The sequence below is a fragment of the Ptiloglossa arizonensis genome, chromosome 4, assembly GCF_051014685.1.
Source record: "Ptiloglossa arizonensis isolate GNS036 chromosome 4, iyPtiAriz1_principal, whole genome shotgun sequence".
Lineage (NCBI taxonomy): Eukaryota > Metazoa > Arthropoda > Insecta > Hymenoptera > Colletidae > Ptiloglossa > Ptiloglossa arizonensis.
Window position 1 is genome coordinate 28,410,668 of NC_135051.1, and position 10,317 is coordinate 28,420,984.

A 10,317-nucleotide genomic window follows, 5' to 3' on the forward strand; every position below is an offset into this window, starting at 1 on the left:
ATATTAAATGACGGAACATCGATCAAATGCAACGACTCTTTAATACTTTACGGCGCAGTGCTTGTTAACGATTGTTAATGAAATTAACTTTAATCGATGAATATAAATATATCTATCCATCTATTTATCTATCTATCTATAGTTTTGGGCATATTGTTTAACTCCTTACTATGTATACATCTACGTATAGTATGTAACATTTATTACGCGTAACAACATCTCTTGTATTAACTTGAAATATTAGTACGTTTGTTAATCAAACTAAGATAGGATCGGTCGTGTGATTGGTTATTTCATATATATATATATATAGAGAGAGAGAGAGAGAGAAAGAGAAAAATAAATATAAATACATATAAATAAATATATATATATATATATATATATATATATATATATATATATGTATATGTATCTCTGTGTGTGTGTGTATATATATATATATATAGCTACTCTCAACACAGGTTCGATTTCTTTTTTTGTTCGCACAGGAGAATAGGATATTTTAATTATAAATTAAGCTTCGCGGGTTGTGTGCGCTGGTAAACATAACCTCGGAAATAAGATTTCTTTTAACTCGGTTCTCGTGGATTACGCTTATTATAAAAATCTCGGTAATTACTACCAAATCGAATAGACATACTTACCATTAAGTAAGTGCATGGAAATACGTATTCGTATTAAACTGTATTGCTTGTCGGTTACTTCTGTTTTAGTGATCCGTGTGCGTGCATCGACGTTACAAAATTCAAGTTTAACGCCGGTCTCGATTTCAAAAGGCTTTCAAATCTTATGCAAAGTAATACCATTACGCTAAAACTCGTTCTTTATATGTTATAGCTGCTATACAAATTTCTTATTTGACATGAAAATCCAACAAAGTGTAATTTTATATTAAATTATGGTTCTCGTATTGTAGAATGCAAAGAGACGGTATCTATTATGAACGATAGTGTCTATTTTCTTTGTATTATTCCAAAAACAGGAACAAATAATTATGAGCTACTTTACGCTATTAAGTTTGAAACAGTCTGTAACCTTCAATAAGTATTTGCTAGAGAAATGTACGAGACAATATTTAACGTACAGTGCAAGTTTATATTCCACGGGAATAAATAATCGTCAGAAAAATTGTATCGTTAAAAAAGAACGTACCGTTAGAGGCGCTTTAAGGTCGCGAATACTTAGAGATATTAAACAAACTAGACGGAAAGTAGCAGAAATTATCGAAAAGGAAAACATTTGGACGATACCGAACCTACTTTGTATGGGTAGAATCGTAACGTCGCCTTATTTAAGTTACTTAATACTATCCCAGGATTACCAGGTAATCGAAATATTGATAATTTAGGTATCAGCGATCGCTACGTTACCGTACCTATCGATATTTATTCGTCGGTCTTACAGGTAGCACTGTGGTTATCGATAATTGCTGGATTCACCGATCTAGCGGATGGATGGATCGCACGTACGTGGACGTCCCAAGCATCTAAACTTGGTAGTTTTCTAGACCCAGTTGCGGATAAGTTACTCGTTGGTACGTTGTTCCTCTCGCTGGCCTGGGTCGGTCTAGTTCCTATTCCTCTGGCGTGTCTTGTCGTTACGCGAGACGTTGCCTTGGTTTCTGCTGCTTCGTACATTAGATATCGATCTTTACCACCGCCGGTACGTATTGCATCGTAAACGTACAAACTGGTTAAACGTTTTTCCAAGTTACTTTTCCATGTAACGTTTCAGAAAACTTTGGCCAGGTACTTTGATCCTACGCATGCGACGGTACAGCTAGCTCCGACTTATATAAGCAAAATCAATACTGCTATTCAGCTGTCCTTTATCGCCGGGACATTGGCAGCTCCTATATTCCATTTTGTAAATCATCCACTTTTAAAGGGTTTATATTACCTAACGACGTTGACAACATTAGCCGGGGGTATAAGCTATTTGATATCAGAAAATACGTATAAATTATTAAATAAGAAGTCTCGAACCAAGTCGTCTCGTCACGTGTAACATGTATATTATTAATAATCGATATCGCATACGAGAATACAGTGTTCGCACTATTCTTAAACAATTTATTACCCGTTTTCTATAATAAATGCTGTTTAAATGTCTATCGCGAATAACAATAAAATAAATAACATCGATACTTTTGTATATTAACCGCTCGATCTAAGAAACTCATTTTATTGATGGACATTGTGCACTTCGTAGGCACAAGTTTCAAAGTGATACGGATCGTAATATACACCGATGTAATCAATTTCTAATCTGAAGGGCCCGTCTTTATTATCCGCCACAGTAATTCCAAAATTCGTGACCGACATATCCGGAATGGGACCTTGTATCTCGTTCAGTCCACCTTTCGACCCAAACGCAAATTTCGAGAACGGTATTTTAACGTGTTGCCAATAAGGTCCGCCTCTAGTATATAATACGTAATGATGAGTATTGTGCCACAATAAGTCGATAAATCCCTTTTCTAAAATATTCAACGCGTAACATCTACCGTCTCCTCTAACTCTTAAAACCAGACTATTGTAATCGGACCAATCGTATGTAGTTTTTCGTTTGAACGATTTTTGTTTCCGTACCGTTGTTATGTTGCAGTAACCGCTGTTCTTAATTACACCATCTTTGGGTAGACGAGTACTTAATACACCGTGGAATATTCCAGTGCCTCGAGACGACACTTCTAATCTAAAACGAAATTCTGTTACTTTACAATTTTGACTAATTCTTGAAAAATGGAATCGACGCACGCACATTCGATACTTACTTGGCAGTCGAAAAACCTTCGTTGTAATCGCTGTCGCAAGTTAAAACCCACTGGAGCCGTGATTTTTCACTTTCATCAAATTTCCAAACGATACTTTCTACGTTTGGTTGAATCCTAGGTTTATTTAATCTGAAATGGTCCCGTATCTCATTAAATAATAACGAAAATTCCTCTTTCGTTTCGCGATATCCATCTCGGAATTTCTCAAAAATGCTAGATTTCGTTTCCGGTGGTTTGTCATATATTATCGGATAATTTGACTTTTCCTCTTCGTGGAAATGCGACAGAGCATTGTTATTGTGAAATTGTCTTTTATTGGACAATATTCTCGAACACGGTCGTAATACACGAATCATGATGCGCAATTACGCATAGATTTCGCACGAAATTACAAAAATCAAATTTCTAGGTTATAAGCAATCACTGTAATTCGTCTGCTCAATGACGTCATACGATCAAGGTATTTCGAATTTTTACATCCCCGGTTCCTTCTCGGCAATCTTTAACCGTCGAGTAAATGAAAATTACTCAAATTGGGATATAATTTAAATTGTACAATGCGTTATACATATATAAATGTCGTCGTATAAATATCGGTCCAATCGACCGATTATTATTCATTAAATACGTATCGTTGCGTTCTTACGTATTCCTGTTACGTCCATAGTTGAATAATAACTCGGTTATGTCGTTTAGATAAAATATACGAAACATTGTTTACGAATGTATGTATAAGAATTCAGTTTCATAATGATACGATACTTGGACACTTACGTACTCAAGTACGTACGTATTTCATAAAAATGAATCCTTCGTTCGATAATACGTTACAACACGAAACTGACGACAGTTTCGATTTTCTAGCAGACTGAGTTTAAATTCTACGTATTGGTATTCGTTCTGAACACGCAATAATAATATTTACACAAGATTCGATATTACGATTTCGACAGTAATCTTACGGATCGAACTTTTTGGTCGCAAACGTTGGCCATCGTGGCAATTGTTCCGAATGAAACTTTTCTTTGACTTTTCCGAGAATGATATTGTCTAAATGCAACGGTTTGTTAACCAATAGAAACTTAATTTTTCTACGTTTAAAGTATTATAGTAAACATGAAAATAAATGGCAAATTAAATTCCAATCGACCAACTCTACACCCGGGGAGCATACGATCACAATTAAATTGTCCAACGGGTAAGAAAATGATGGCACATGTTTTTTAACCTAAACATTGAAAACGTATACACCGTAACGAATCTATGCGGCTATTTAAATGAAAACTTTTCTCCTACTTTGCCCCTTATTCTTTTAATTCTATTTATTCGACATATTGATTCAGGCAAAAGATGACACTATCGACTGGAAAATATGCGCGATTTACAAGTGGAAGTGTCGTCGCAAAATTCGGCGATACATCGGTCATGAGCACCGTAGTGAGAGAGAATGTACAGAACACTTCTGGAATTCCTTTATCCGTAGATTATCGACAGAAAGCTGCTGCGGCAGGCCGTATACCGACAAATTTTTTTCGCCGGGAAATAGGTTCTTCGGAACAAGAGATTCTCTCAAGCCGACTAATAGACAGATCTGTACGACCCCTATTTGCAGAAGGATATTCTTGCAAAACACAAATAATATGTAATTTATTGGCCGTCGATGGACTTTACAATCCGGATGTATTGTCGATTAATGCAGCATCCGCTGCCCTAAGCGTTTCAGATGTTCCATGGAACGGTCCCATAGGGGCTGTAAGGATCGGATTAGTAGGAGACGAGTACGTAATTAATCCAACAAAGCGGGAACTTCAACTTAGCAAGTTAAATCTTGTCGTGAGCTGCGCGTCTAAACATCTCGTCGTTATGATAGAAGGATCGGCCGACAATTGCACGGAACAAAACCTTCGTAAAGCGGTACGATTGGCTTCCAGAGAATGCGAGATAATTATACGTTCTATAAGTTCTTTGCAAAAGCAAGTAGAAAAATGTAAGATGAACGTAACGGAGAATATAGAAACGACCGACGATACGACGATAGAGACCGTAAGAGAAGATTTAAAAAACGAGTTAATCAAAATATTTACGTGTTATAGTCACGATAAAATTTCACGGGACAAAGCTATTTTTGATTTAAGAAAAAAAATGTTGGACGACTTGGCGCTCAATAAGTCGCAAATTACGGAGCTGGCTGCTGAGAAATGTTTCCAAAAACTTCTTAAAGAAACTTTCAGATCCGTAATATGGGATACAAATACAAGGTAATTCTTGTTTCTACGTACGAATGGTAAATTGAATTCGGAGTATCGGCAATCGTGTAGATAATTGAACAATTTCAGATGCGACGGTCGTAAAATGAGCGAATTGAGAGATATAAAGTGCCAGGTGGAACTATTTAAACCGCTCCACGGTTCTGCCTTTTTTCAAAGAGGACAAACTCAGGTGCTATGCACAGTAACTCTCGATTGTATAGAAAGTGCTCTAAAGATGGATACTATGTCAATGCTGGCTAGGTATTCTATCGAGAATAATACTTTGGAAATATTTTCCCAATATAATGTGGATACTGTTGTTTGGAAATTTACAGCGGAATAAAGGAGAAGAATTTTTTTCTACATTACGAGTTCCCTCCGTATGCAACCAACGAGACGGGTCAGGTGGCCAAATTCGTTCGTAGAGAAGTAGGTCATGGAGCATTAGCGGAGAAAGGGTTGCGATCGGTTATACCGAAAGATTATCCATTTGCTATAAGACTTACGAGCGAAGTATTAGAGTCGAACGGTGAGAGTTTTGTATAGCCGAAAAAGAGACGATTATTATTATTTGCAAGTGTTCGTAACCCGATAACTTGAGAAATATTTTCCTGTATCGTTTAAAGGTTCTTCTTCGATGGCTACAGTATGCGGTGGCAGTATGGCACTGCTAGACGCAGGTGTGCCGATAGCGATGCCAGTTGCCGGTGTTGCTCTTGGATTAATTTCTAAATTTAACAAGGATACGCAACAAATAGAAGATTATAAAATATTAACGGACTTATTGGTAATTATATTACGCGAAATTCATAACGCGTAACGCGTATGGAATGAAATTCCGATTCTTTGAAACGATAGGGTATCGAGGACTTTCTCGGAGATATGGATTTCAAAATAACGGGCACAAGAAAAGGGTTTACCGCGTTACAAGTCGATATAAAATTACCAGGGATCCCTTTGAAAATAGTTATGGAAAGTATTACTCGAGCAACTAAAGCGACGTGTCAAATCCTCGGTATCATGGACAATGTAATATCATCTCCGAGAACGGACAACACCGATTACAAACCGCTACTTGAAAGTATTGAAATCCCTGTGCATCAGAGAGGGAAATTTCTTGGAGTAGGTGGGTCAAATTTGAAAAAGATCTTCATGGAAACTGGAGTTCATGTACGTTTCAAGAGGAAAGATATAAATTTGAAGAAACGCATTTGCTAAAAGAGAAATTGAATTACTCGTATCGTTATTTATTTTTCTTTTACAGATATACACGAAAACCAATGACGCGTACTTCATGTATGCGCCTAATAAAGATGCAATGACAGACGCGCAAGAAATGATAAACCAAATATTGAACACGGATACTGAACCAACGCTGAATTTCGGTGGTATTTACGTGGGAAAAATAACAAAAATTTGTGACTATGGAGTCTTTATCGAATTACATCCTAACATGGCACCGGCGTTACTACCCAATTCGCAATTAGATCGACGTAAAATTCATCATCCTAGTGCGCTCGGATTGGTAATTGGACAAACGTTAGAAGTGAAGTATTTCGGACGAGATCCAGTGAATGGACAGATTAGGTTATCTCACAAAGTCTTGCAAGAACCATTTATCTCTACAATAAATTTGAGCGAAATAAACAGTAATAGAAATAATAACAGTAACAGTAACAGTAACAGTAACAATAAGGTTAATAATGATGACGACGACGACGACGACGACGACGACGACGACGACGTCAGTGACGATCACGCTGATGATGCTGATCACGAGGCTGTTGATAATAAGAATAGTAATAATCTGACTATTCCTTTGAAAGTTAAGTAATCGGTTTATCGTACTTGGCAATTTAAAAAATTATATTCACAATCGTTTGGCAAAAGGCTATTTTCTCTCTTAGACAAAATAGATTTAAGACGACATATCGCGTCTGTGTCGTATTGTACCAATCGAGTAATGTAAATAATATTTTGTACAAATTATTAAATAAATCGATTATACGGAGGATCGATCAAAAGGGTTACTTTTGATTGCTCCGCGATCTTCGTTTAAAAATCATTTGTTCTTTTTCAAGCATCGATCTCTTCCGATATCGTAAAATATTGAAATCGGTTAGTTAGAAATGCAAGTTGTAACTAACAAGTTGAAAGAGGACGAATCTCGAGAGTTACGGATATTCGAGTCGAAGGAACATTTAACGATCGTAGGAGCATCGAAACGACGTCTCGTTTCAGGTTAGGTCGAGAGTGAGATTTGCGTAGAACGAAACGAAGTAATCTGGACCGAATTGCGATCGGAAAGGACCGGCGGGTACGGATCGGGATGGCTGCGCGTTTCCTCTACCGTTACGTTTTCAAACGAACGTCCACGTTTGTTTTCGGTGTGGTCGTTACCTCGATGTTCTTCGAAAGAGCTTACGACCATGCTTGCGAGAGCATCTTCGAATGGTCAAACGAAGGGGTACGCAATTTCGTACGGATTGTCAAAGGATGAACCGTTGCGCGCACTAGCGTTCAAATCTTTCCGACTTCTGACGAAGAATTTGTCGACTCGTCGGTACGATGTTACGTTACAGGATGTTCACGTTCGTTCTTTCTTTTTCGTAGAGACTTTGGACGCACATAAAAGATAAATACGAAGATCGATCGCAGTTATTGAATTACAAACTAAATTTAGCCGAAGCAGGTACATCCAATACCGAAAAAGAATCGGAGAAGCGTGTAAAGGAGGATCGAGGAAACTGAAAAATATGAACGGGCAGTTGTTCCAGGTAGAAGAGGAATGGACAGTTGATCGGACTTGTTAAATTTCTGAAGGCTGGGTAGACCGAAGGTGTGCCTTTAGCACCGGGCCCCACACTTGTCGTTAGTTGGGCGAACATTTGTAAAATGGAATTTCCCAAGAAACTGATGCGGTAAAAGTTCTTTAAAGCACACCGTACGCTGTAACAGGGGCGATAAAAATTGTTGAAAATTCGTTATTATCAAAATAGGAGGAACGATCTCCGCGATCCGGCACGCGTAGATAGTTGTTGATCGATCGATGAATTATCTCGGAAACTTTGGTCCTCTTCTAATTGTAGATACGTAACGTATTTTGTTATCGTTTCTTCGTTGGAAGGGTGATATAAGGCGGTGTTTTTCGCCCGATCGAATAGAAGGAATCGTCAGGTCGGTTCGTGTCGCGTCGCGTTGCGTTGCGTTGCGTCGCGTCGTGTGATAGTAGAGTTCGGTGATGAAATTCGAAGATACGTGTTTGCCGTTGAAAGTCGCGTCTCGTTTACAGTGAATCGGAACGATGAGGGTACCGATCGTCGCGTTCACGATATTCGTTTCCCTGATATCGTCCACATTGGAAGGAAACGTACGAAATCTGGGCTCCGAGGATGTCCACGAGGACCGTTCTCCGTTACCTTTGTCGGGGAGAACGATTGGCAAGGATTTCGTAAAGTCGGACACTTTGACCAATCTAAGAATGGAATACAGTGAAATCGTAAACTGCGAGAGAGGAGCTTTCGACGGGGTACCGAATTTAATGTCCCTGAATCTTCAAGGAAACAAGATCGTCCCGAAGAATTTGTTCTCTTTCGGTCCAATTCCGAAACTCGTTCGATTGTGGCTCAACGATCAACGCAACAACGCGAGCGATCGGATAATCGTGAAGGACCGGTATCCTCTGCTTCGATCGTTGAATTTAGAGAATAGCAACGCCAACGGTCTAGACATCGGAACGGAAGATCCGTTCCCGGAATTAAGGCTTCTTAATTTTTCGAGCAACGGAATTGCCAGCTTCGAGATCGGAAACTCGTTAACGGAGAAATTAATGTACCTTTATCTGAACGGGAATCAATTTCGCGAAATTTCCTTGAGAAAATTTCTCAATTTGATATCGTTGGAATTGAACGGTAATAAAATTCAGGTATTGGGGAACGAAACCGGTCTGGATCTAACGGGTTTGAAAAATTTGAATTCTCTCTCGGTGGCCAACAACGAAATCGATTTTATAAGCAAGGAAGCATTTCGAGAGACGACGATGCTCCAATCGTTGAACGTCGCCGGGAACCGTTTATCGAGTCTCCGCGAGGAGATCCTCGAAACATTGAATTCTCTTACCGAATTGATACTGGACTCGAATCTCTTCGACGTCGTTCCTATAACGATACCCATGCCGAATCTAACGATACTATCGATGAACTGCAACGATCTAAAATTACTGAAGGCCGATCGCTTCTCGAACTTGCCATCCTTGATAACGCTGTTTCTAGGTGGGAATAAGATCGAACGCATCGATTCGGACACCTTTCAACGATTGACGACATTGACGGAACTGCGTCTAAACGATAATCGGTTGAGTTATCTGCCGTGCAATTCGAACTTTGGTACGACGAACCTTCGGTATTTGGACCTCTCGAGGAACCAAATTACTTCGTTGGAATCCATCTTCTTCAATTTCGATCGTTCGTTGAAGCACGTCTACGTGGACGGCAATCCTTTGGAGATCGTTCGGAAGAGCGCGTTGAACAAGTTTGTGGAAAACGTGTCGATTCACTTGATCTCGAATCGTACCGCTCTGTCCTGTAAACCGTAATACGTGTTCCTGGCGAACAACCCTACTGTAAGCGAAATAAATTACTCTCACTCGCATCTCCTCGTAGATTCTATTCATTCTCTTTCGTCGAAGACAAAGAAGGGAAAGACGAGGCGGTTCGATCGCTCGCTCTTAAATACCTATCGATCGTGCGCGAACGGTGTACGAAATACGAGCGACGAACGAAACGGTCGAGGAAATCGTTCAAAGCCGAGAGCTTCGTTTCCACGGAGAAGCAGAACTTGGCCGCGCGAAGCGGGTATCTATCGATTTACGTTGCACGTTGCACGTTGCACGTTTTCGGAACGCGAAACTTTGAAAAATAAACGATTCGTGTCAATCGTATCGCACAAGGAACAAAGAGTCGTTATCGACTTTCGCGTTATCTCGAATACGCTTCCAATATCCACGGATTTCGAAGAGAGAATGTTCGAGCGGCGATCGATCAACGATATCGACCGCGAACTTGCCAGTCACGAGTCATCGCGAACAACGAACACTCGGATCCGATAATTATCGAGACAACGTTCAAGAGGTTTCATCGAACTCGTTCCGCTTCGATTTTTCGACCAGACCGCTGGAAACGAGTGGAATTTTTTCGCGACGCGAAATATCTATCGAGCAAGGTGTATCCATCCAGGTTCGGTAACGAGACGTTCGACCGACTCCCTCCTCGAGAAGATTTCGCTTCGCGT

The 10,317-nt window shown here is 39.5% G+C and overlaps 4 protein-coding genes across 5 annotated transcripts; 3 read left to right on the forward strand and 1 right to left on the reverse strand.

Annotated features, from left to right (window-relative positions):
- Positions 1-472: 472 nt before the first annotated feature.
- On the forward strand, positions 473-2,147 carry Cls (cardiolipin synthase). Of its 2 annotated transcripts, XM_076310321.1 has the most exons (4): positions 473-614; positions 717-1,327; positions 1,408-1,665; positions 1,738-2,147. In XM_076310321.1, the coding sequence occupies exons 2-4, from the start codon at positions 998-1,000 to the stop codon at positions 2,008-2,010; spliced, it is 861 nt and encodes a 286-aa protein (XP_076166436.1). In that variant the 5' UTR covers positions 473-614; positions 717-997; the 3' UTR covers positions 2,011-2,147. The 2 variants fall into 2 exon arrangements, with proteins under 2 accessions (XP_076166436.1, XP_076166437.1); XM_076310322.1 differs by having other exon boundaries at positions 488-1,327.
- Cia30 (complex I intermediate-associated protein 30) lies at positions 1,996-3,725 on the reverse strand. The gene is made up of 2 exons (XM_076310320.1): positions 2,780-3,725; positions 1,996-2,700 (listed from the first exon to the last, which is right to left on the reverse strand). Exons 1-2 carry the CDS (start codon positions 3,133-3,135, stop codon positions 2,187-2,189), a joined length of 870 nt encoding a protein of 289 aa, XP_076166435.1. The 5' UTR covers positions 3,136-3,725; the 3' UTR covers positions 1,996-2,186.
- Pnpase (polyribonucleotide nucleotidyltransferase 1) lies at positions 3,367-7,076 on the forward strand. The gene is made up of 7 exons (XM_076310318.1): positions 3,367-3,977; positions 4,123-5,037; positions 5,116-5,289; positions 5,364-5,557; positions 5,655-5,815; positions 5,887-6,198; positions 6,293-7,076. The coding sequence occupies exons 1-7, from the start codon at positions 3,820-3,822 to the stop codon at positions 6,860-6,862; spliced, it is 2,484 nt and encodes an 827-aa protein (XP_076166433.1). The 5' UTR covers positions 3,367-3,819; the 3' UTR covers positions 6,863-7,076.
- A 281-nt stretch (positions 7,077-7,357) lies between these two features.
- Positions 7,358-7,779, forward strand: LOC143146162 (cytochrome b-c1 complex subunit 9-like). The gene is made up of 2 exons (XM_076310174.1): positions 7,358-7,495; positions 7,642-7,779. Exons 1-2 carry the CDS (start codon positions 7,358-7,360, stop codon positions 7,777-7,779), a joined length of 276 nt encoding a protein of 91 aa, XP_076166289.1.
- Positions 7,780-10,317: the final 2,538 nt, after the last annotated feature.

Excerpts from the sequence above, each read along its gene's own strand:
- Cls (XM_076310321.1), top strand. The coding sequence starts at position 998 with ATGAGCTACTTTACGCTATTAAGTTTGAAACAGTCTGTAACCTTCAAT. Across the intron at positions 1,328-1,407 it reads TACTATCCCAGGATTACCAG|GTAGCACTGTGGTTATCGAT; the intron begins GTAATCGAAATA and ends TCGGTCTTACAG. Across the intron at positions 1,666-1,737 it reads ATCGATCTTTACCACCGCCG|AAAACTTTGGCCAGGTACTT; the intron begins GTACGTATTGCA and ends GTAACGTTTCAG.
- Pnpase (XM_076310318.1), top strand. The coding sequence starts at position 3,820 with ATGATATTGTCTAAATGCAACGGTTTGTTAACCAATAGAAACTTAATT. Across the intron at positions 5,038-5,115 it reads ATATGGGATACAAATACAAG|ATGCGACGGTCGTAAAATGA; the intron begins GTAATTCTTGTT and ends GAACAATTTCAG. Across the intron at positions 5,816-5,886 it reads AAATATTAACGGACTTATTG|GGTATCGAGGACTTTCTCGG; the intron begins GTAATTATATTA and ends TTGAAACGATAG.
- LOC143146162 (XM_076310174.1), top strand. The coding sequence starts at position 7,358 with ATGGCTGCGCGTTTCCTCTACCGTTACGTTTTCAAACGAACGTCCACG. Across the intron at positions 7,496-7,641 it reads TCGAATGGTCAAACGAAGGG|AGACTTTGGACGCACATAAA; the intron begins GTACGCAATTTC and ends TCTTTTTCGTAG.
- Cia30 (XM_076310320.1), bottom strand. The coding sequence starts at position 3,135 with ATGATTCGTGTATTACGACCGTGTTCGAGAATATTGTCCAATAAAAGA. Across the intron at positions 2,701-2,779 it reads GAAGGTTTTTCGACTGCCAA|ATTAGAAGTGTCGTCTCGAG; the intron begins GTAAGTATCGAA and ends ATTTCGTTTTAG.